At 49.3% G+C, this 25,943-nt stretch overlaps 1 protein-coding gene across 1 annotated transcript; it reads right to left on the reverse strand.

Annotated features, from left to right (window-relative positions):
• Positions 1–19,217: 19,217 nt before the first annotated feature.
• On the reverse strand, positions 19,218–20,327 carry LOC129079415 (Y-box-binding protein 1-like). Its single transcript, XM_054584648.1, has one exon. It carries the CDS (start codon positions 20,325–20,327, stop codon positions 19,218–19,220), a length of 1,110 nt encoding a protein of 369 aa, XP_054440623.1.
• Positions 20,328–25,943: the final 5,616 nt, after the last annotated feature.

Consider the following 25,943-nt stretch of genomic DNA (forward strand, 5'->3'; position numbering starts at 1 on the left):
CCCCAATTGTTCCTCCCAGTTTGTCTGCATGTAAATGTGGGACCACCCGGTCCTCCAGCCCCAACCTTGCCATGCATCCTCTCTTCCCTGGATGCCCCTCCTACCAGTCTGGATCAATGTTTCTTCTTTAACTCCTTGGTTGTCAGACTTCTATACAGTTGGATTTTCTGGCAGTTGTTTTTTTTTTCAAATTTGTTTTTGTCCTTCTTTTGGTTGTACAAGGAGGCAAGGTATATCTACCTATGCCTCCATTTGGCCATAAGTCCCTGTTTTTTCTAATTACAAAATCATAGCTGAAAAATATATGTCTTATGTATTTCTATTAAATGTTAGATTAAAATGTAATACATAAATAAAATGGAATAATAGTCACCCTTAAGAAGAAAAATAGTCCTGCCATTTGTGACAGCATATATAAACTTAAGGGACAGTATTAAATGAATAATCTAGACACAGAAATAAGACATACTTCATGATACTATATTTGGAATCTAAAGTAGTCAAACTCATAGGTACAAAGAGTAGCACTGGTGTTTGCCAGGTGCTGTTGGGGGCAGGGGATGGGGAGTTATTGATCAAAGAGAACAAAGTCTGTTTGCAAGATGAGTAAGTTCTGGAGACCTCATGTGCAGCAATTTGACTATATGAATAACTGTATTGTATTTTATAGTTAAAATTTGTTGAAGGTAATCTTGTTTTTTCATAACAAATATAGAAAACAAAATTGTGACTGAGGTGACAGATATGTTAATTATCTTGATTATTGTGATTATTTCAAAATGTATACATATATCAATACATCAAGTTGTACACATTAAATATATGTAATTTTTATTTGTTAATTATACCTCAATAAAACTGGAAAAAGAAAGATATCACCAAAAAGCCCATGGCAATATCCCTTATGGATATAGATGCAAAAATCCTCAACAAACTACTGGAAAATTGAGTCTAGCAGCATATAGCTGTATATCATGACTAATTGGGATTTATCTTAGGAATTCATGGGTGGTTTGATATATGAAAACCAATCAATATAATTTGTCATCATAGAATGAAGGGCAAAAACAGGATCATCTCAAATTATGCAAAACAAAAGCAGTTGGTAAAGCCCCACTTCCTGTTATGTTAAGAATTCTCAACTACTAACAAACTAAGGTAATTTCCTCAACATGATAAAAGCATTTCTGAAAAACCCACAGCTAACATTACATTCAATTGTTAGATACAGAAAGCTTTTCATTTAAGATAAGAAACAAGGCTATAGTGAATGCTTTAACCCTTATTATTCAATATTTTACTGGGAGTTCCAGCCAGAATAACAAGGTAAATGAGAGAGAAGGAGACAGATGAGAGAGAGAAAGAGAGAGAGAGAGAAAGGAAAAATTTAAATTGGATAGGAAGAAGTAAATTGATCTTATTCATATATGTCATGATCCTACATATAAAACAATCCCAAAGAATCTACAAAAATATGTTAGATCTAATAAATTAATTAAGAAAAGTTTCAGGGTACAAAATGAAAACCCAATGACCAATATTTGTATTTCTATATACCAGCAAAAAGCAATCTGAAAAAGAAACGAAGAAAGCAATACCATTTATAATAGAATAAAAAACAATAAAATAGTTAGTAGTAAATTTAACCAAAGAGATGCAAAACTTGTATAATGAAAACTATAAAGCATTGTTAAAATAAACTAAATAATACCTAAAGGGAAAGGCATTTAATTTTCATGGGTTAAAATATGTAATATTGCATGTACCAGTCCAGTTTTCCAACACCATTTATTGAAGAGACTGTCTTTACTCCCATGTATGTTCTTGACGCTTTTGTCAAATATCCATTGACCATAAAGGTGTGGGTTTATTTCTGGGCTCTCTGTTCTGTTCCATTGATCTATATGTTTGTTCTTATGCCAGTGCCAGGTTGTTTTCATTACAATGGACTTACAGTATAGTTTGATATCAGGTATTGTGCTACCTCCACCTTTGTTATTCTTTGGCAAGATTGCTAAGGCTATTTGGGGTCTTTTATGGTTCCATATAAATTTTTGAAATATTTTTTCTAGCTCTGTGGAAAAAAAAAAGCTAGACCACCAACTTACACTATAAAGAAGACTAAACTCAAAAAGGATAAATGATTTAAATGTATCCCAAATGGCATCCCAAAGCCCCTTACTATTGGGCCACATCAGCCAGCATTTGCTACCGCGCTGACAAACCATCCACCCAGGTTACAGCTGAGCCACTTACCACAGGCTAGCTCACCCAGAACCTGCTGCAGCCCCAACCAGCCAGCCTTCCAGGGTATGCCTGGGCTACCTCAGCTAATATTTGCTGCAGCCCTGGCCAGCCAGTTCCTCAGAGTATTCCTGAGCCACACATTCCAAGCCACTTTAGCCAAAACCTGCTGCAGCCCTGGGCCCCCAGGAAGCCACTGAAGCTGTACATGCACGGGCATCTCAGCAAGTGTGCCCTGCAGCTCCAGCCAGCTGGCCCCCTAGGTTGTTCCCAGAGACCTGTGACCCAGGACCCTCGCTGTGCATCCACATGCAATGTGCTAGTACAGCAAGGTGCCCAGGCACTGTATGGGTCTGCTTTGGATCCAGCTAGCCTGACAAAACCACCTGGCACATGCAGTCTGCACAGACGTTGCTTATACACAAGGTCACTGCAAGTTTGAGAAAGATAGTTGTTCTATCTAATTCCTAGAAACAAACACAGCAAGTCAAACTATATGTGAGGATAGAGAAGTATGTTCCAAATGAAAGAACAAGAATTAAATCCAGAATAAAACTTAATAAAATGAAGGTAAATAATTTGCATAACAAAGAATTCAAAGTAACAGTCATATGGATGCTCACTGAACTTGGGAGAAAAGTAGATGAATTCAGTGAGAACTTCAACAAAGAGAAAACATAGTAAAGAACCAATCAAAGCTGCAGAATACAACAATTGAAATGAAAAATATACTAAAGAGATAAATAGCAGATTAGATAATACCAAAGAATGAATTAGTAACCTGGAAGACGGAATAGTGGAAATCACCCAATCAGATCAGGAAACAACAACAACAACAACAATTTTAAAAAGTTAAGATACTTTAAGGGACCTCTGGAACAACATCAAGTACACTAACATTCACATTATAGGGATCCCAGTAAAATGAGAGAAAGAATAAGGGGGCAGAAAAATTATTTGAAAAAAAAATGGCTGAAAACTTTCCTAAACCTGGTGAAGGAAATAGACATCCAGGTTCAGGATGCATAGAGTTCCAAACATGATGAATGCAAAGGCACCCACTCCAAGGCATACCATAATTGAGAAGATAAAACTTGGAGGGGCATAAAGAGTAAAACAACTAGTCACATGTGGGGGTCAGTGAAGGCTGACGTCAAAAGCCAGGTTAAGTGCTTGGCAAGGCCACCCTTGACCACTTGTATCTGCAAGGCAGATCAAGCTGGCAACTGGCGAGATCCGGAGCCCGGGAGAGGTAGGGGGTGGGGGTTTGAGAAGGGAGTAGGTAACTGCAAGCTTCTGCTGAAGAAGATGCAACCTTTGCAGAAGAAAGCTTTCTCATGTAGATAGCCTGGGAATGGAACAATCCATGCCCACAGCATTCCCCTAAGTCTGCAAAACTCCATTGAGCTTTATCTAACCAACCCCTATAAAATAAACGCAGAGACTGCGGTCCATTGTCTCTCCATCAGAGGACAATGCCCCACCTGGCTCCCGCTTTTCTCTAAACTGTCTTGTGTTGTGTCTTTGTGTTGTGCTGTCCTTTCTCAATCTCCCGTCGCCCCTACTCAGGGACCTCCACTCCACGCGGGTCGCGGCAGTCACATACCAGGAAAACTCTATAAAGCTGAAAGCCTATCCTATCAACCATTATCTCTGATTACCATGCTATAAACTTAGAAATCAATTATAGAACAGAAACCTGGAAAATAAATGAAACTCATGTAGAAACTAAACAAAAAAGTCAAAAAGAAAAACATAAATATCCAGAGACATATGAAAATGGAAACACAATTCTCCAAAATCTATGTGATGCAGCCATAGCTATTCTATGAGGGAAGTTCATAACAATACAGCCCTACCAAAGGAAACAAGAAAAATCACAAATAAACAATCTAACATTTACACCTAAAAGAACCAGAAAAAGAAAAACAAACAAAACCAGAAGCTAGTAGAAAGAAGAAAATAATTAAGATCAGAGCAGATATAAACAAAATAGAGACTGAAATAAATCAATAAAAAAGATGAATGAAACCAAGAACTGGTTCTTTGAAACAATATACAAAATTGACAAACCTTTAGCCAGACTCATCAAGAAAAAAGAGAAAGAGCCAAATAAATAAAATCAAAAGTGAAACAGGAGAAGTTACAAATCACACCTCAAAAATACAAAGAATTATAAAAGAATACTACATACAATATGTCAACAAATTGGACAACCTAGAAGAAATAGATAAATTTCTGGAAACATACAACCTTCTAAGACTGAACTAGGAAGAAACCAATAATCTGAACAGACTGATTACTAGAAATCAAATAAAATCTGTGATAAAAAAACAAAAACTTTAAAGAAACAAAAGGTAGCTTCAAAGATGAATTCTACCAAATAGTTAGAGATGAATTTTTACTTATCCTTTTCAAACTATTCCAAAAAATTCAAGAGTAAAGAACACTTCCAAACACATTCAACAAAGCCAGTGTTACCCTGATATCACAATCAGAAGAAGACAATACAATCAAAGAAAATTACAAGCCAATATCCCTGATGAACATAGATGCAAATAGTTTCAACAAAATATTACCAAACCAAGGTCAACAATATATTAAAAGAATGATACATCATGATCAAGCAGGAGTTTGTTTTGTTTTTAGTGACTTGAGAAGGTTTCAATATTCATAAATGAATCAAAGTGATACACCACATTAACAAAACCCAGAATAAAAATCATATGATCATCTCAATAGATGCAGAAAAAGCATTTGACAGAATTTTACATCCATTTATGATAAAAATTCTTAACAAAGTGGGTTTAGAGGGACCAAAACTAAACTTAGCAAAGACTATACATGACAAACTCATAGCTAACATCACACTCAATGGTGAAAAGCTGCAATTTTTTTTCACTAAGATCAGAAACATGACAGAGATGCCCAGTCTCACCAATTTTTTTCAACATAGTACTGAAAGTCCTAGCCAAAGACATCAAACAAGAAAAAAAGAAAGAAAAGGCATACAAATTTGGAAGGGAGCACTAAAACTGTCACTTTTTCAGATGGTATAATACTATATATAGAAAACTCTAAATTAGACTCACTGAAAAAAGCTCTTGTAACTATTAAATACATTCATTCAAGTTGTAAGATAAACAGTATTCAGAAATCTGTTGTGTATCTATACACTAAGAATGAACTATCAGAAAGAGAAATTAAGAAAACAATCTCATTTACAATTGCATGAGTAAGGATAAAATACCTAGGAAAATGTTTAACCAAGGAGGTAGAAAACTTTTATCCTGAAAACTCTAAGACATCGATTAAAGAAATTGAAGATGACAGAAATAAATGAAAGAATATACTGAAATCAGGCCATAAAACTGAACCCATACCCTAATCCTTTTATTTTTCTGGTTTTAAGTGTATGTCAGGAGGTAACAATAGGCCTCCTCACAGCACTCCAGGATACCAGCGGACCAAACCAGAGCAGACTGGTTCCAGGGGATTGAGCAGCTGCAGTCAGCATCTGAATAACATTAAGGTGATTTAAATAGCACAGCATAACCAAGATTCTTGGAACTCAAGTTGCAGAGATGCTACTTTTACCACCCAGAACCCATTAAGATGTAAGGGGTCAGTCATAAGGAAGATCTGGTTCAGGGACCAAATTTGGACACACATATGACTAATAAATCAAATTCCACCAGATTGGAATTTCTTTTTTCTCTGTAGCTCCTTCAACATCCCTAATCTTAGATGACTTAGTTTTAAACTACCCAATCAAACTCTCTGAATTATAATTAATAAATATATATAACCTCTCCTTACACTCACCTCTTAAAATTGACCTCAAGCTTTTGTTAAAGGAGACTGATTTGAGCTTCTCTGATCTCCTTGTTCAGTTGGCCTGATGAATAACTCTCTTTTTCTCTGCAAATTTCTGCCATTTTAGACTTTTTGCTTCTCTGTAAATAGAGAGCATCAAACTCACTGTCTTTGTTCAGTAACAATACTGCACTCATGGGCTGAAAGGATTAATGTTAAAATGTCCATATTACCCAGGGCAAACTACAGAATTAATGTAATCCCTATCAAAATACTAATGGCATTTTTCACAGAGCTAGAACAAACAATCCTAAAATTTATTTGGAACTACAAAAGTCTCCAAAATGACAAAGCAATCTTAAAAAAACAAAAACAAAGTTGGAGGTATTATGCTCCCTGATTTTAAACTCTACTACAAAGCTATAGTAATCAAAACATCATAACAGCGTCACAAAAACAGACATAGATCAATGGAACAGAACAGAGAGCCCAGAAATATGCTAACACTTACATGGCCAATTAGTTTATGACAAGGGAGGCAAGTATATACAATGTGAACATAGTCTTTTCAACAAATGGTTTTGGGAAAACTGGATAGATACATACAAAAAGAAGTATCTGGGCCATTTTCTTATACCATATACAAGATAAACACAAAATGGATTAAAGATTTTAATGTAAGACCTAAAACCATAAAACTTCTAGAAGAAAACACAAGCAGTAAACTCTTTGCTTGACATTGGTGTTTGCATCATTTTTTAAAATATGGCTCCTGAAAAAGTGGCAATGAAAGCAAAAATAAACAAACAGAACTACGTGAAATTAAATAATCTTTTACTCAGAAAAGGAACAAATCAACAAAACAAAAAGACAAACTTCTAAATGGGAGAAGATATTTGAAAATGACATATCTGATAAGAGGTTATCACCCAAAATGAGGTCTGTCCAGAAAGTACCCAGCCACCCATGTACTATGAAAGGTAGTGACATTTATTGAAGAAGATCCAAGACACAAGAAACACTGTACATAGGACAATAATGCCTCAGTCCCCTTCATAGTAGGCACCTTGGGACCTCACACAGTTCTCCCAATCATCATCAGCTGCCCCTTGGTAGCTTCCTGAATCTCATCGACGGTCTGAAATTTCTTCCCTTTCAAAGGTGATTTTAGTTTTGGGAAAAGCCAGAAATCACAAGGTACAAAACCTGGGTTGTAGGGGGCCTGAGTCACCTGGGTGACAATGTTTCACCAAAAATCTACACGAGATGTGATGCATGAGTGAGTACATTGTTGTGATAAAGCTTCCAATCACCAGTTATCCATAGCCGCAACCTTCTGACTCATCCGAATAGCAAGCTTAACACAAATTTTTTTTGTCTATTTTTAAAATTTATTTTTTTAATTTATTTTTTTAATTTATTTACTTTTTAAATACATTTGTCTCTGCCTCCCCCCCACCACTTTCCCTTGCCCCCTCCCTCCTTCCCTCCCTCAGCTCTTCCCCTTTGGTTTTGTCCATGAGTCCTTGCTATATGTTCCTTGACTTTCCCCTTCCCTTCCCTTTCCCTGCCCCCCCCCCCCCCTTCGCTCTTGTCTCTGTTGATTTCTTTTCCTTTCAGTGTTGCTGGTCATATTTTCCTTGCATCTTTGCATTGTTGGTTAGGTTCCACTTATAGGTGAGATCATATGGCATTTGTCTTTCACCCCCTGGCTTATTTCGTTTAGCATGATGCTCTCCAGTTCAATCCATGCTGTCGCGAAGTTTAGTAGTTCTTTTTTTCTTTCTGCTGCGTAGTATTCCATTGTGTATATGTACCATCATTTTTTGATCCAATATCTACTGATGGGCATTTAGGTTGCTTCCAACATTTGGCTATTGTAAATTGTGCTGCTATGAACATTGGGGTGCATAGGTTCTTTTGTATTGGCGTTTTGGTGTTCTTAGGGTATAGTCCCAGCAGGGGAATCCCTGGATCAAAAGGCAGTTCCATTTTCAGCTTTCTGAGGAAATTCCACACTGCTTTCCATAGTGGCTGCACCAGTCTGCATTCCCACCAACAGTGTACTAGGGTGCCCTTTTCTCCACAGCCTCGCCAGCACCTGTTGTTTGTGGATCTGTTTATGATGGCCATTCTGACCGGTGTGAGGTGGTACCTCATGGTGGTTTTGATCTGCATTTCTCTGATGGCTAGTGATGCCGATCATCCTTTCAAATGCCTCTGGGCCCTCTGTATCTCCTCCTTAGAAAAGAATCTGCCCAGGTCCTTTGCCCATTTTTTGATTGGATCGTTTGTCTTCTTGGAGTGGAGTCGAGTGAGTTCTTTATATATCTTGGAGATCAAACCTCTATCTGATGTATCATTAGCAAATATATTTTCCCATATGGTTGGCTCCCTTTTCATTTTGCTGATATTTTCTTTCGCTGTGCAGAAGCTTCTTATTTTTATGAGGTCCCACTTGCTTAACACAAAATTTGATGCAGATTAATTGCTCTACTCTCTCGGTCATTTGAATGCAATGGCCACACAGTACACATGCTCACTCAATGGAGTCTACCCTTATCCTGCCCTTATTGACTAGTACAGTGAAGTCATTATTGTTCACACACGTGCATTCCAGTCCACTCTCCAGGCTTCCAGGTTGTCTTGATGTCATGCAAATTGCTGGGGGCTGCTTTGAATGGTATCAGGGACTGTAGTCCACACAAGCAGGGGCCTGGGAGAGGACCTGGAAGCCTTGGCTGGAACACTGGTAATGTAGTTGATAGACAAGACCCAATAATAGGTCTGTGGGCCCCCGGGGGAAATCAGGCCTAGAGGTAAATTACACTCCTTGAAGCATGCTTTGTTTCTCTCTCAAGCTCTATTACTCTTACACCAGATAACCAGCTCAAGGCTGGGAAAGAAATTTACAAAATTCCTGGACCCTGACCCAAATCTCATCTGATGCCATAATGTTTGCTCATCTTGGACCCAAGCAATTCAGTGTGTTTCTGCCACTGTCTTCCTTAAACATCACCTATTCTCTGTAAGCTTAAGATACTGATGTAATTAGATGACCTATACATTCCGGCTACCTGTCCCCCACTGTAACCCTTTCAATAAAAACCATTGATCATGGGAGCTCAGGGCATTCCTCACTAGAGGGAATTGCCATCCTCTTTCCTTGACAGGCAAATGGTGTCTGGAACGATTTGTTCTTCCATCCACAGCGAATTGGAGGACTTTGTAGGCCAGAGTCTCCCATAGCAAACAGTGCTCCTTATATTAACAATGGTTGGAGTTTTTCCAGACAGACGTCATATATAAAGAACTCATTGAACTCAACATCACATAAACAATTTGATTAAAAATGGGCAGAGGACCTAAATAGACATTCCTCCAAAGAAGAGAAATAGATAGCCATCAGTCATAAGAGAAGATACTCAACACCACTAATCATCAGGGAAATACAGGTCAAAACTAAATGGTATGTCATCCTGAATCCATCAGAATGTTTTATTGAAAAAAAAGTCAATAAATAAAAAGTGTTGGGAAGGAAGTGGTAAAATGGGACACTGTGCACTGTAGGGGGAAATGTAAATTGGTGCAGCCACTATAAAAAAGTATATAGGTTTCTCAAAACATTGAAAATAGAGCTACCATATTATACAGGAATTCTAATGCTGGGTATTTATGTGAAGAAAATGATGACACAAATTCTAGATCATATATGCACCCGCATGATCATTGTGACATTATTGACAATTGCCAAGATATGGAAGCAAGCTAGTTATCCATCAATAGAGGAATACATATATAATTTTGTAAATTATAAAAATATGAATTACATAGAGGGTATTAAGTAACTCAGACAGACAAAAACAAACACCGTGTGAGTTCCCTTTACACGTGGTATCTTAAAAAACAAAGCAACACAACAAAGGACCAGAAAAGAACACAGAGTCATGGCTATCATGGATACCGAGGACCTATGATTGGTCGCCAAGAGGGACGGGGTCCGGGGACGGGTGGAAACAGCAAAGGGGAATAAGACGTACAGACTTCCAGTTACAAATACATAAGTCACGGGGGTATAAGGCACAGCACAAGGACAAAAGCCATTAATCCCATAATAACTTTGTATGGTGACAGAGGCTTCATAGATGTGTGGTCACATCCTAGGGTCTATGCATGTAGAATTGCTAGGGCATACACCTGAAAGTCATACAATGTCGTAAGTTCCACTACGCTTCCACGCAGAACAAATGAAAACTGAAATTATGTGGAGCACTCGGCGCACACAGGACTCAGAGATGAACCACCCTTCTTCACATACAGCCAGCGCGCTTGTCACCATGTCCGCTGACTTCCCATCGACTGGCAGAGTGCAGCGCGAGCCCCTGAGCGCAGGAATTTGTCCTGAACCACGGCGCCCGGAGGAAGTGGGGGGAGAACGGAAGCCAGACTCCAGTCGCTGGGGTTAGGACCGCACTCCGATCCCTCCCAGATGCCTTTTCGTGCCAAAGAGGAGGCGCGGATGTGTTGAGGGGAAATGGCTCCCCGGATACGGTCGGGTTCCCATTCTGTCTCTGCCGTGGGAATCCTAAGGCTCAGGCGGCAGTAGGCTGGTCCGCTGGGCCATGGAGGCTTCACTTCGGGGGACAGGAGGCCGTAAAGGGCCAGCCCGAGGGATCTGGAATTTTCCCTGCTCACACAGTTGCCTGGCAGGGGCCACTGAGTGGAGCCGACCTGGGGCCGCTGGGCCGGGGAGGCGGTGGAAGGCTCCAGAGGCGGGTCACCGAGGCACAGGGAGGAAGGCGGCTGTATCCACCTGCAGGCGGGAGGATGCTGCTGTTCCTCAGCTGCTCCGGGACTTCGGGCTTCATTCAGGGCGACTCCAAGAGCCCGCCGGGAGCCAAAGGGTGTGGCCTCGGGCAGAGCGGGCGGATGCCTGGGCCGCCGCTCATTTCCTCGGTGCTCGTTCTCTTCCCTCCCCTTCGCACGCACTGCACGGACCCCACGGGACTCGGTTTTCCTGGCCCAAAAACGAGGGAGAGGGCGCAGCCCTCTCCGTGTGGGTCACTGAACGCTGACGGGCCGCATCCCCAAGCCTTTGGTAAGAGCCCGTTTCCGCGGATGCCCTGCCGCGTCCCGCAGCGCAGGGGGCCGGCGCCGCTGGCACGGCCAGGCCTCAACCCAGAAGCCCCAGCGCCCGGTTCGAACTGAGCGGGAGGCCGAGGGGTGAGAACGGTCGCCTCCCTCGGGGAAAAGTGGGCCGCGACTCGGAGGCGGAAACAGCCGGTGCCTTCCCGCGACTTGCAGTGTCCAGGGAACCGCACGCGGTAGCTGATGAGAACCCCTGCGGGGGGCCCCCTTCCGCAGGAGGCGCCCAGCCTCAGGCGCCCATCGCACTTCCTGCTCCTCTTCCGCGCGCGGGGCGGCCCACTCCACTCCGACGCCAGCAGCGGCTGGATGGAAAGGTCGTGCTACTGCGGGGCGGTTTGTTGCGTTGTGTTCTTCCTGTGTGTGCTTGCTTGTGCGTTCGTTTGCCTGTGGGGAGGAGGCCGAGAGCTTTTGCAGTTCTGCGTCGTGGTGAATGAGACCCCGATGACCGCCAATTCTGCAAACGTGTTCTCCTCTGCCCTAACATTCGGGATTACTTTTGCTCCTTTTAGACCCAGGTAACTAGTGATGACCAAAACCATGAAGTCAAATCAAAGGCCTTTCACAGTGAAAGGCAGCAAGCATTTATCCGAGATAAAGCCAAGAAGAACAGGGACGGAGGCCGCAGGGAGCCAGGCCGCGGTGGCAGCCGTGGTCTGATCGGGAGGCCAAGGCAAGGGCCACCTACGGGCAAGGGCAGGGTAGCAGTCACATCGTCCGTTGCAGCAAAGCCCTTCTGCTGCTGCTGCAGAGAAGCGAGCCTGAGGGAGGCTCATTCTAAACAATTGTTTTTAAGTTTTCAGTCCGGTAGCCACCTGCCCAGGAGTCCTGATGTCCGCGTTCTGGGTGCCTTTGCGAACGGCACTCGGGCGGTGCTGTAGCCCTAGACCCAGCCCCGTGGCCGGTTTGCCCTGCCCGGACGCTCCAAAGGGCTGGGGCCCGCAAAGGGCAGGGCGGGCCGTCTGGGAGGGCAGCTCTGGCCCCGATTTACACTGGCTCTGCTTTCATTTGCGTCCGTTTCCCCTCCTTCATCAAGATCTTTCCCCGCAGGCATTGCTGATCAATCCCTGGAGAGCACCAGTGACTAAAAGCATCATTGACCTTTCATTGCCGGGATGGCTGATTTGGGGTACGTTGTGTCGTTGTTGGTCCCTCTTGCCGGAAACATTCATTTTGGCTACGCCATGTGCCACGTAGGAGGGAAAGTGGGTTGTTGGCTTGCTTGCTTGTTGTGTCTTGTTTTAGGAGCCTTGGGCCACATTGGAGCCCTGCGAGTGCCACAGCAGAGGAAGGCAGACATCATGCTTCTGTAAGGACAAACCTCCTGTGTAGTTCCCTGAGGTTACTCATGGGAAGCCTCATAGGCCTTAGGGATCATCTCAAAACGTGGAGCCGCCATTATGAGATCGGCATTTCTGTAACATCGAGCTGGGCGAAACAAAGTTTTATGACAGCCAAAAACCCTATATGAACAAACAAAATGCTGAGTCCACTCTACAGAATGGATCGGAACCCGTAGGCACGACCTGGGAGCAGCTGCCAAAGGTATTAAAGAACCATGAGAGTTGGGTGGACACTATTTGCTCATTTCGTTTGTGCCCCAGTTTATTTAATGCCATCTTTAGTTTTACCAGAGGTGTTTTCTCTGAGTACAACAGGGAGTAGGAAGAGCAAAGCAGGCCCCCCTGGCTCAGCGAGGATAAGGGCAAGAGTACTTCCATAGTCCGCCATAGCTCATGCAGGCAAAGTTACATATTTTGTCCTGGCCGGCTATCGTTGTGGCAGTCTTTGCAATTCCTCCAAGGCTTCTGATAACTTTCTCATCTGCTATTTGCTCCTTGTAGTACCTGCCCAAGGGAACGAACGGGATTGCTTGAAACCCGGTCCCTTTCCTGGGGTTGACATCACCAGGAATTGTACATCCTGGACTGGGTGTGGACCCGTTGTACGTTTTAACCTGAGAGGTAGGTTTAAAAACGATGCCCAATGTTGAGCTGTTGTTCTGGTCGGAAGCAGCAGGGCACAAGTAAATGATCTTTATTTTAGTGAGTGCTTGGCTTCTTGCGTGTTTTGTGAGATAGGAAGCAGCAGAAGTAAAGAAAAGGCAAGGGGAAGGGGCAGGCTGATTGCACAGGACTGGTCTGGACTCTTGGGTTAGTTTGCCCACAGCAGATGGCACCTGCTTCACTTCCTAGTCACTTTAAATTTCAAACCCTCTGTTGGTTGAACAGCCCAGTTAGGTTCAAGAGCTTTCTTCAAATAGGAATCCTGAATCCAGGAGTTAACATTTTAAAATTTCATCCTACATGACTTAGTTAAGATACCCTCAATTCTGGAAGGATCTGGTAGGGAGGAAAAGAAAAATGTTTTAATTTTACTTACATAGATATAATTTGACAAATTGCTGTAGGCCATAGGTAGCTTAGGAGAAGAAAACCTTTCTTGTATCTTACAAAGATTAAAAAACAGTGACATTTTATATAAAACGCCATAAAATTAGGATCATCCTTATCTGCTTACTGAGTCCCATGTCATTAGCCCTTGTTGATCTTAGTCTTTTTTTAATTCTATTTCCAATGAGAGTTCACACTGAGTATTATTCTGTATTGGTGTCCGGTGTACAGCACAGCGGTTAGATGATCACGTACTTCACAGAGTGACCCCCCGGTGTTCCGGGTCCCACCTGGGGCCTCACATACCAACACTTATTACAACACTATTGACTTCATCTTTTGGTTAGCGGTTTTATGAGTCCAGGTTTTTCCTTAGACTTCTGTAAATCTTTATTCAATTGTGTGTTATACTTTTAAAGTTATTACAAATCTACATTTTAGACTACTTGTCAGGGAGTTTTTAAAATTCATCTCTCCAGGATGAAACACATCTGTAGGAAGATTTTTCTTCCCCAAAGTATCCAAGTAACCAATAATTGTCTGTAAATGGTGGAAGACTTGAAACTGGGCACAGTTAAAGGTCTGGTGAGAGTTTACATGCATATACATAGAAATAATGGAATTGCCTTATCTCTTCCAATCTTAGTTTCCTTGGCCATATGTAAAGCTCTTGAGATACCTTCTCCGTAATCCTTTTGCAACTTCCACAAACCTGCTACTTTTAGGTACCTGTCAGCTTTTTCCCCTCTCCTTTTCATTCTCATTTTATTGTTTTAAAGATTTTATTTATTTATTTTTAGAGAAATGGGAAGGGAGGGAGAACGGAAGGGAGAGAAACGCCGAGGTGTGAGAGGTACAAGGACTGGTTTCCTCTGGCGCGCCCCGAAGCGAGGAGCTGGCGCGCAACCCAGGCACGTGCTCTGGCCCGGAATCCCAGGGGCGGTGCTTTGGTTCGCAGGCCCGCACTCGATCCACTGAGCCACACCAGCCAGGGCTCCTTCCCTATGTTCAAAGAGTCATTTTACTATAGGACAAAATGACTTTTTCCTCCTTATCTCCCCCCAAAGTCCTGTGTTTTTCTGTCCTTCCTTATCCAGAAATCACATCCTCCTTTCCTTTCTCGCAACAAAACGTATCTCCATGCTTCATACCTTCTCCCGTTGAAAATAGAACATCCTATTTTTTCACATACACTCTTTCGTTCTTTTAAAGTCCGTTTTGGCCAGGGAACCAGCTTATCCAGCGGTCTGCATTTTAAAAGCCCTCTTTTTCTCCTTCAGTCTCTGTGGGCAGTGTCTGGGTGAGCTCCTGGGGGTTTCCGTTCCTAAGACATGACAAGGTTTACAAGTTGAGGAGACAGAGAGACACCGCAGTTGTGTTAGCAGGATACCAGGCTATGTCAGAATTTGAGGTCTCTTATGCAATAAAAAGTTTAGCATCATTTATTTGACGATGCTTCCCATGGAACCTAACATACCATGAAGTCTCATTAGGGTCACATCTGGTCACGCGGAATCTTTAAAGACTTTTCAGGAAAACACAGAAAGCTAAATGGTTGTAAGCAAAATTTAGCTCTTAATAATAAGAGGACCCAGTTTCCTGAAGCAATGGTAGACCCGAGGAGGAAGGACACAGGGAATTTTCCTAAGAGTCAAGATTCTTGCTTTCCCTTTGTCATTTCCTTTATTCAGCGTATCCCCAGCAGGAACCCATACCTGGTTCCTGGGTTCCAGGGAACTCTGGTCCAGCGAAATGAGGCCACTTTAGATCCTGTTTGAGATGCCAGATGTGTTACCCTAAAAATAAAAGGCCTTTCAAAGTCAGAGGCAACCAGCATTTACATGAGATTTAACAATTACAGAAGAAATCAATAGTTATGCAGGAAGCAGTGATCAGGCAGAAGCCCAAAGAGAGTTCCAAGGAGGACACGAAGGCAACGGGGAACTCGGAGAAACCGAAGGGGAAGAATGACCTCAGTACAAGAAAAGCATTGTTTTTCTATCAGTGCAGAGCAGCTAAAGTGAGTGGTGCTGATTCTAAAGAATTTTTTTTTTTTAATCGGCAGTCCAGCAGTTCCATCTGCCTTCTTGTTAGCTTTGCAAACAGCTCTTTGGGACCTACTGTTGGTTTAGGCCCAGTCCAAAGGATATTTGGCCCCGTTTTAACATTTCAAAGGCAGTCCCTCTGGGATGGCAGCTCCAGCTCCCCTTAAAGTGGCTCTGTTTATGGTGGGGCTCGTAGACATTAAACTGAAATCTAAATTCCTGGAGCGGGTGACACGTGGCAGACATGCTCCCCATCAGCGACCTGAAGACGGCCGTCCTCCATTCCCCTCTTCACGATGCCTGTGCTCTCTTGCCCTGCTGATCTGGAGGCAGGGCCGCAGCCCTCTCCCGCTGAGAGAGCCCCGGGCATGGAGCTGGGGGCGCCTTGGCGAGCCTTCTATAAGGCCCGGCCGAGGTTGCCCGCAGCACGGGGTCCCTGGGGTGTTGCCGGTGGTCCTGTTTTCTGGGGCTGCAGGGAACGTGGATGTTAGGCTCTGGGGTCTGGTTAGGGGCCCAGCTGCTGGGGTCGCAGAGGTCGCAGGGGTCGCAGGGGTCGCAGGGTGAGTTGGTCGGGGTATGCGGCTCCAGGGTGCATACTGGGGGTCGAGTGAATGGAACTGCAGCAGGTGCTCCCTGGGCTGGCCTGGGGTGCCAGGCTCTGGGGCCCCCTGTGGGCCTGGCGGGCTGGGGCTGCGACTCACGCGGGCTGCGGCTGCAGTGGAGGCTGGCTGGGCTGGCTGAGCCGGCTGTGTTGCAGCGCGCCTGGGGTGCCCTGGCGGGCCACCGTGCCTGGGCTGCAGCAGTCGCGGGACGAGGCGGCCTAGCACGGCGGTCTGGGGGCGCCCTGAGAGCCCGTCTCCCTGCGGCGGCCACTAAGGCCGGGCCAGGTGGTCCACGGTCCCCTGCGGGGGGGCCTTGCGGGGTGGCTGGAGCGCCATCTAGCTGCAGGAGGAATGTCAACAGCGGCGTTTGCCAGCTCCTCCGAGCCAAGGAAACTCCAGCAAGTTCCCCACACATTTATTGGGCAGGTAGGTGCCTCGGGGTGAGTCAATGGATCGTTTTTGGGTAGAGTCTAGTTGCCCTTTCATTCGCTGTGTCATCTCCGGGCCTTATAGCAGGAGAGTCGGCCCTCGCTAGCCCCCACCCCCCAGTGGCATCCCTCTGCCCCGCAGGCCTCGCCCTTGGGGCGGGGTTCCCGTGGTCACCCCATCTCAGCCTCTCCTGCAGCTTCTCCGTGCAGACTCCTTCGTTGTTCAGCAGGGATTGCTCGCCATGTAGGTGTACAGTCCCTGTGTGTCCCACCCGGCCATCTGGGAGCCGGCTCCGAGGGAAAATTTTTGACTCAAGCATCCAAGCAGCAGCTCCTATAACCTGGAGCATAGCCCGCCATCGCGTGGGTCACCTGTGTTTCCTCCCTCGGCCGAGCACTCCCTGGAGCGTGTTCTCATGGCCCATTCTGTCGCCCTCTCCACCAGACGTTGGTCTCCTGGAGACAAGGGACCTTCATCCTCGCCACGATGCAAGTCCTAGTGCCTGGCGGAGAGTCTGGCACAAGGGGGCACTGCCATATGTGCTGAAGGAGACATCTCCACCGCTTCCACTCCGATTGCGGAGGGTATTTAGCCGCGCCGAGTGACGCAAGACTCGGTCTCCCAATCTCTCCTGCTAGTCTACCATGTGCTGAGAAACGCGTCAGCTTTACCCCAGGGAAAGGACTTTGATTGTCCTATTGATAATGCAATTTTCTGAAGTCGTGAAATGAGGTTTTGAAGTCGCCTGCTGCCCTGGCTGGTGTGGCTCAGTGGATTGAGCGCCGGCCTGCAAACCAAAGGGTCGCTCCTCCGGTTGCCAGTCAGGGCACAGGCCTGGGTGGCAGGCCAGGTGCCCAGGGAGGGGGCGCTCGAGAGGCAGCCACCCCTTGACGTTTCTCTCCCTGTTTCTCCCTCCCTTCCCCCTCTCTAAAAATGAATGAATGAATCTATCTTTTAAAAAAGAGACACCTGCTGGCTTCACATTTATTAACCACCCAGTCCCCGCAAACCCAACCCCTGCCTCCCGCCCACCAACCCCACTCTGCGGTCACAGGAGAACCAGGAGAGGGAAGTCGGAGCCTCTCTGTCTGACGGGAAAGGGCCAGAGGCGGGCTGAGCCCCACTGGGCAGCCTCCTGGGACTCCTCCGGAGGCCGCCCCGGAGGGACTCAGCCGGGAAGCCCCGAGGGAAGCTGGGCTAGAGGCTTCTCTCCAGCGCCAGAGGCGCGCACAGCAATCACGGTACCCGCTTCCACGCCCACTTTTCTTGTCTTGTCTTTCCTTCTTCCGCTTTCCCCCTCGCTTTCTTGAGATACAATTGGCGTATAACATTGTGTAAATTTAAGGCGCACGACGTGGAGATTTGAAACATGGATGTATCGCGCCGCGGTTCCCAGGACAAGGATAGTTAACAGCCCCTCCCCTTGACATAGTTACCATGTTGTTGCTGTTATCCTGCCGAGAGCACGGAAGATGTACTTTATTTTTGCTCTTAAAATCTTGACTGTCTGATCGTTGTTCAGCTACAGTTGTCCCGCCTTTTCCCCCATGGCTGTCCCCTGCCCCGCCCCCCCCCCCCACTCCCACTCTCAATCCCCCCCACTCCCCGCGCCCAGGACCCTCCATCGTGCTGGCAGAGTGACTCTCAGGGGCCCCCGAGAGTGTCTTTGGCGACGCCAGCCTGCTGTGGATTCGGTGCCCGGAACGCACTCCTCTCCTAACTGGAAGTTGGCACCTTTTGACCCACATGCATCCATTTCCCCCACCCTCTACCCCTCATGCCCACTTTCTCTTAGGCACCTACGTGGTCGCAGAGCAAATCCACGGAAAGAAACTATCTACAGAGCCTGAGCAGGCCCATTCTGGGGGGGTCGCGTGGGGGTGGGGGTGGGGGGGATGGAAAAGGAAGTGATGGGGACTCGTCTTCGCTCTCGGAGGATCCTCCTCCTTTAGAACATCCGGAGAAGCTCGCCGCCTAGGCCCAGAATTAGGCTTCCGCGTGGGGTTTGCTGGGTTGGTTCTGATAAAAGGGCTGAAGGGACTGTCCCAGGACACTTATGCCCTGGCGCGCTGAAAAACACCAGACAACAGTGATAACGGATAAAAGCAAAAGGAAATGGTTTATTGAGGAAATGACCGCTCAGGTGAGTAATATCGCACAACGTGAGAAAATCTTCAATATCAGACCACGTTTGCTTTTGCATTACACACAATGACTTTCGACTGCTGCACCTCGTTCACCCGGCGATGGAGAATCCCAGCTGCGACCCTGGTCCGATAATCTACAAGAATGGACTCAGAGGTGTGTGTGTGCGTGTGTGGGGAGACCACCGCGGCAGATGGGAAGAGAGTGGAGTTTGGAAATAGAGAGGTCTTGCCGTTTATCCTCAAACTTTGGGGAAGGGGTACGGATTGTTCTCAGGGCGCAAATCTAACAGTCCGTGCGGATGTTTGGACGGCGGGAGCCGAAGGGGACCATCGATCTCCGCCAGGGGACATCCCCTGCAGCCCGGAGCAGGGAGTCCCCGGGAGGCAGCGGGGCTGTTACTGGGCCTGAGCAGCAGAGGGGGCTTTTGCACGGGCGGCTGGCCCCTTGGAGGCGCCGGGCTTCTGGGCGGCGCCAGCGGGTTTCCCAGCAGGGCCCTTCCGCATCTTGCCCTCTGCTGCTTCGGCGGCTTTCTGGCCCTGTTGGCCAGGCGGCGGCTGCGCGCGGTGGCGACGGCGCGGGTCGTTGGGGCGGCAGGGTGCGTAGCGGGGCGGGGGCCCCTGCTGCAGGCCCGCGGCGTCGCTCGCGCTCTCCTCCTTCTTTCCCGCCGGCAGCCTGGGGGCGAGGTCGGCGGAGGGCTTCGCAGCACGCGCAGGGGCCCGGCCCCTGGGGCGGCTCATCCGGTAGCTGGGGCCGTGGCCCCGGCGCGGCGGTGCGCCCTCGGGCCCTGCGGCTCGGGCGGGCGCGGGCTGGTACGCGGCCTGCGGGCCACTGGCGGCAGCGAAGCTGGCAAGGCGGCGAAGGGCGGCCCGGGCCTTGGGGAAGGGCCGGAAGCGCCGCCGTCGCAGGGCGCGCGCACCACGGGGCCTGCGGCGCCCCTGGCCCGGGGCTGCGGCGGAGCCTTCTCTGCCGCCGTCGACGACGACGCCCTGTTCGGCGCGGCCGGCGCCCCTGGCACCACGGCGCGGCTGCGGCACGCTAGGGCCGATGTAGAAGCCAGGGTGGAAGCGGCTGCCCTTGACCGGGGCGCCGGCCGGCCCGGTCACGTTGGCGGCCTCGGCGCCACGCTCGCCCTGCACCACGTCGAACTCGACAGCCTCCCCGTTGTCGATGCCCCGCTGGTACCTGCGAGAGCTGCGCCGGGCGATGGCCGAGTGGTGAACGAACACCTCTTCCCGGGTGTCGTGCCTGCTGATGAAGCCGTAGCCGCGCTTCACGTTGTACCACTTGACCGATCCGCGCACCTTCTTGGCGATGACTCTCTTGGGCGCCTTGCCCGGGGCGCCCGCTGCCGCCGGCGCTTCCGGGGCGCGGCGTCCACCGACGTTGCTGGTGACTAGGGCCCGGGCACAGTCTCCGCCTGCCACGGACGGCAGGGGTCTCCGCGCCGCCCGGCGGGAGACCGAGGCGGCCACCTTCCGGAGGGCGGCCTGCCCGGCCTCACTCATGAGGCCGGAGGCGAGGGAGGGCAGTTCTGGGAGCGGGGCACTCGCTGTAGGACAGTCTCTGGGTCAGGGCCAAGGACTCTGCGGCTGGGGCCTGGGAGTCTCGGGAGCGCCGGGCGCGTCTCCTGGGGAACGGGCGCGTGGCTGCGGGTGACGCCACAACAGGCGGCCGGGGCGGCCCAGCGAGGGGCGGGGCCCGGGTGGCCCGCCACGTGCCCGGAGGCCACGTCACCGCGCCTGCTGGGGCACCGTGGCCCAGGGGCCCCCAGGAAGGTCCGGGGAGCGGTGTTGGTGGAGACTCTCCCGCCTGCCCGAGTGCGTGCGAAGCGGGAGCGCGCTTTCCGGTCCTTGCGTCGCTTGTCGAGATGCACAGCCGGCCTTCCGAGGGCACCCTCTCGTGGCCCGCTGGCAAAACCCGGGTCCTCCTCCCAGGCCTTGCGGACCGTGTCTGGGAGGGAGGCGTTTTGCGCACCTTCAGGCCACGTGGCCGCCGCATGCAAGGAAAGACGCCCGCTGCCGTTCGTGTGTTCGGGTTTCCCTGTGTGCGTGTTTCGTCTTCCTGCACAGCGACCCGGGAAGCCCGGCAGGCCTAGCCGGCTGGACGGGCAGGACGTCACACCGGTGCAGGTTCGTCTAGGCTGGTGGGAGGCTCGTAAGCCGGTGCCCCACACCGGGAACGCGGCAGAGGCCGCGCGCCCGTGGGAACCCCGTTGACCTCGGGGTCCTCGCGTCCGTCAACCAAGGGCCCGGGCGGAGCGCAGGCAGGTCTCCCTTGTGTTTGACTGCAGGTGCGAACGTTTCCCTTTTTCAAATAGCTCCTTGATCTTCATCCTAAGAGGAGCTTCGCACTGAACTATATAGAGACTCCAAGCGTCGGGCCTAACGTCAGCGCGCTCCGGATGGGAACGTGGCGACGCCGACCGGGATGGAGCTCTGACCCTGCCTGAGTCCTCGTCTGCGATTCCTCTCCGGGCGGCGGCAGGACGGCGGGCCCCGCGCTGCCCCGGGGCCTCCGTCCAGCTCCGCGGCCAGCGTCCCTGCAGGCGACCCCCCATGAGCCCAGGTGCCAGCGTGCGGCCTGTGATTCTTACTGCGAACCGCTGCCGGCCCAGGAGACCGCGCTAAGGAACAGCTCGCCTTCTGCGACTGAGCCTTTCCCCGGGAGGGCAGAGCATGCTCCAGGAGCCCATTGCCCCTGATCGGAACACGCAGTTTTCACTGATCGGTGAGGAAAACGAGCCACGCTGCCCTGCCACTTCAGAGCTTACAGACACCTCTCCCGTCGGGCGCGTGCATTGGATCCTTGCAACAACCCGCTCTGCAAGGCAGTGGGCCTGCTGCTCTTTGTACTTCCCCTGGCAGAAGAGGGAACGGGGGCCCCGAAAAAGGAGGCTGCCGCTTCGGTTCAAATAGTCAGTATGAGGTGCACCCTAAGCTTGCCTCAGATAGGGCTCCCTCCAGCTCCAGCTCTCCTGCCAGCACCCCTCACCGGTCTTCACGCAGAGTTCCGTCACCCGTGTCATCTGACGTCGGGGTCCAGCCGCCGCCTTGAGAGAGGTCGTGGCCTCGGCAGCCCGGCGGAGAACCCAGGAGTCACCGCTGCCGAGCTCCCCTGTCTCCGCCGCGCCCAGACTCCGGGCGTGGCACTCTCCACGGGCAGAAATTGTCTTCCTATCAATGAATGAGCACCCGCCGCCCCCCGGCCCCCCGCCCCACACAGTCGCCTTCGGCCTGCAGCCCCGAAGAAAGCCAGCCCTTCTGCCCGTTCGTGCAGGAGCCACTCGTGCCCCGTGCTGGTGCACTGCAAGAGGGAAAGGGTCTTGATTTTCCCTTTACTGTTATAAAACATGCCGCGGGCACCATCTCTCGCAGTTTTCACAAGAAGCGGGAGAGGGCGGCCCACTCCTGTCCGTATCCTCAGGTCACAGGGACGAAGCCTGGGGAGCTGGCAGGGAGCAGCTCCCTGACCGACCCGAGGCCACCCATGCACCGAGCGCGCAGCCAGGACAGGACCGCTGGACCTTCCCGCCGGCCCGCTGACCGCTAGCCCACTGCGCTCTCCGTGGCCCCGTGAGGCCGCCCCTGATGCGGCCAACGGTCCTTTCTCTCGTCTCCCTGCTGCTGCCCGCGTCGGCCACGCCCATTCCCACCTCGGGGCTGTTCGCTGTTCCCTCATTCTGCTCGGGATAAGTTTTCTCCTCTCTTCTGTCTGGATGAATCTCACTCGTCCTTCTGCTCCCTGGTTTGCAATTCCTTCCTGCCCCCTGCCCCGCCGATTCCAAATGCACCAGGCCGCCTGGATGTCTTTCTGCTCAGAAACCGAGCTGCACTTACAGCCTGACGATGAATGGCGACCCTGCTTCTTTCCTGTGGCTCCTGTTTTCTGTCTCACGGTCATTCCCAGCTGGATTGGAAGGCCACAAGCGATTGTGGATATTGACTCCTTCTCTCAGTTTCCTGTCCGAGTACCACAGTGCCTGGAACAGTGCTGGCTGTATGAGGGGCCACCACAGACATGCGCTTGTGGGTTAAATCGATGCCTCTTCCCCCCTCAAAGTGGCCGCATCCTTGAATTCCGGACAGCGGCAGGCCCAGTGCCAGGCATGCAGCAGGTTCCAAGGAGATTCCCCGAGCTGGACTGGATACCTGCTCTTGAGTCCCCTGCTGTTGTTTTCATGCTCTACAGGAAAGTGCTCTGGAGCCATCATGGAGAACCATTCAGCTTCCCCGAGTGGGGCGCATTAGATGGAAGAAGAAAGGCTTCGTGAAGAAAATATATGGTATGAATTACTAGTGCAAGCCCAAGGTTTGATTTGCTGAGCCCATCGTATCATTTTTATGGAAACCATCGGGCTCTGCTTATCTCTTTCTCTACTTTGCACTTCATTCATCCTGTGAAGCGTAGTATTTCATTGCCATGAGTTAAGAGCTGGAGGTTAATTCAGGTATAAGGTATACTGTCTGATCCATGGATTTATCACTTAAAAAGAAAATCTCTGCTGCCTCAGCCACAGAATGGGGCTGAACGAGCAGAGTCCACCCGGGCCCACAATGAAAGGTAATAATACCATTATGTAAGCTGAGGAGTAAACAAGTCGGCAGCCTCACCAGGGGATGAAAATGCATCCGGGCCTCTTTTCTTACCCATTCACTGGCGGCTCCTGTTTGAAAGGTCAGCGGCTAAATACAAAGAAGGACCTCATCCGTCTTGTTCCTGCTAGAACCACACCATCAACGCCAGCCTCTCTCCGGTGCTGCTTACTGTCCAAGGCAACAGAGAGCTAACACAATACAGACAGAAAAATAGAAGGAGACCTAGAAAATGGAGCCGGGAATGCCTACCCTTGCCCCACGTCATGCACACAGCACACGGTAAAAGCCAGGGCGACTCAGCAATGCTATGGATGTCAAGAAGTGGTTTAAAATATGGGCAGCGCTGCAGTCTCCCGGGCACCCTCTACTGAGGTTTTTGGCGCTACAAGTAATTTGGAAGGGCTAGGAATCTTAACCCAGAAGGTCTGGGTTTGACTTCTGGAATGGCCTCAGTTTGTCTGTTTAGCCTCGAGCAAATCACATCGCCTTTGTGAGATGTCGTCTTGTCGCCTGTACAAAGAAAATGCAGATGCTTTCCCTATCTGGTCCATAGAGTTCCGCTGGCAATTATGTAGCATACTTCACAGAAACAGATTAAATTATGTAAACCATAGGCCGGGAACATCTCGGCACGTAACAGTATGTGTGTTAGAAAGAAAGAGATGAAGACGGAATGAAAAAGAAAAGACTGAAAGAGCGACCCTGTGGTGGCTCCTTTTCTGTGTCAATTTGGCAGGACGTCGGTGCCCAGGTTTGTGTTCACACATTATCATGGATGACTTTGCATGGGTGCTTTTGGATGAGAATAACTTTTAAATCCGTTGACTTTACGTGAAGTGCCATCTATAATGAGGGTGGGTCTTTTCCAATCACGTGAAGGTCAGAACAGAACCCAAAATTGACCTCCCCGAGCCAGAGGGCGTTCTGCCGCAGATGGCCCTTGGAGTCCATCTGCACCACGGGCCCTTTGCTGTGTCTCCAGCTTGACGGCTGGGTTCTCCCCGTCTCATGCAAACTTTGGTACCCGGGCTGTTTCTCATGCATGAGAACCCCGTCTCATGCAAACTTTGGTACCCGGGCTGTTTCTAAAGAACAGAATCTCAATACTGAGTTTTTAAACTGGCTGTGGGTTCTCGATTTGGCTCTTGAGTGTGATTATATTTAAAGGCACTAACGACTGCACTGCAGCAGTCAAGAGCCCCCTGATCGTCGGCGGCGTGATGTGGCCGTAGAGACACACAAAATCTCACCGTCGGATGCTCTCCGTCAAGCACTTGTAAGAGGCAAGGAACTGAGTGAGCATGTATATGGTACTCTAAGACAGTGTTGTCAAAGTAAAGAGTATAATGAGAATGTCTGGTTGTCCTCCTGGCACTGAACCACGTGGGAAAAGAAAAGGCTGAGCTCAGAGATGCCCATACCCTGCTCAAGCACTGCTTCGGTGACCTGAAAGCTTCTATGTCTGCCCTGAAAGAGACGCTTCTCTGCTGCAGCCTTGAGGCCGAGCTGGCTGGAAGCAAAACCCAGGCTGTCGTTCAGTGAGTGGCTGAAGTACAATGCCAATTGGATTCCCGAACTCCCACTGTAGCTACGATAAAAGTGAAGGCATAGATTGGGGAGGAATGGGAACATGAGGGAAAACCTTGATGACGCTGGGAGAACTGAGCTCCTAGACACTCACGGGTCATCCTCGGACGGACCAGAGGAAGCAGCCTCTCCAAACCCCATAGATGCTGCCTCTTCACCCCAGTCCAGGAGAGGGCCTCTGAGTTGCCCGAGGGAAGTGCAACGGCCTCCCCCGAGGAAATGTCCTTGAAGGACACCGCTGCTGCTCCTCCGGACGCCCCCCGCTCCGCTTCCAGACCTGAAACAGGACTGTGGTTGCAGAAGGGCCCTTGAAGGGAGGCAACAAGTGTAACCCACGAGGAGGTGTGCTGTATAACAAAAGAGCTACCAGACTTTTCTGATTTATACAGGCAGAGACAGGGAGCCACGGATGGGGCTGGATGTTAAGGGTGTGGGATAGCACTGGAAGGAACGTAAATTTGGATCAGGGGGAGTTTACTGACACGGGCCCACTAAGCAGAGATTCTGCATTTATTGTTGCAGCTCGGAGCGTTAGGAAGGGTTCTATGAGTTTGTTTGGTGGGTCAGCCAACACGCGGCCCGAAATGTGGGCAAAAGCGTGTGACCTGGAAAGGCCAGGCCTGCCCGTGCTTTACTGTTGAAGAAAGGATTCAAGGGGTTGGGGAGATTGGAGTGGCAGAGTGCACTTGGTACTTAAGACCTGCTCCCCCATCCTGGGAGGGTCGCAGGGCACATCCTTCACCACAGCTGTGGGGAATTAATGGGAGGGGAGCCCCAGCATCCTTGAAGAGCTCCATGATCGCTCTTCTCTATAGACAAGAACTTAGAGTGGGAACCACTGCCATGGAATTGGGGGCCCTACAGGCAATGGGAGGAAATTGTATCTCCAGGTGGCGGGGGCCCAGTGGCATCACTCAACCTCCCGAGGTAAGGTGGGCA

Source organism: Pteronotus mesoamericanus, unplaced genomic scaffold (genome assembly GCF_021234165.1).
Source record: "Pteronotus mesoamericanus isolate MK-2021 breed Mesoamerican mustached bat unplaced genomic scaffold, CSHL_Meso_final contig_1199, whole genome shotgun sequence".
In the NCBI taxonomy this organism is placed as follows: domain Eukaryota; kingdom Metazoa; phylum Chordata; class Mammalia; order Chiroptera; family Mormoopidae; genus Pteronotus; species Pteronotus mesoamericanus.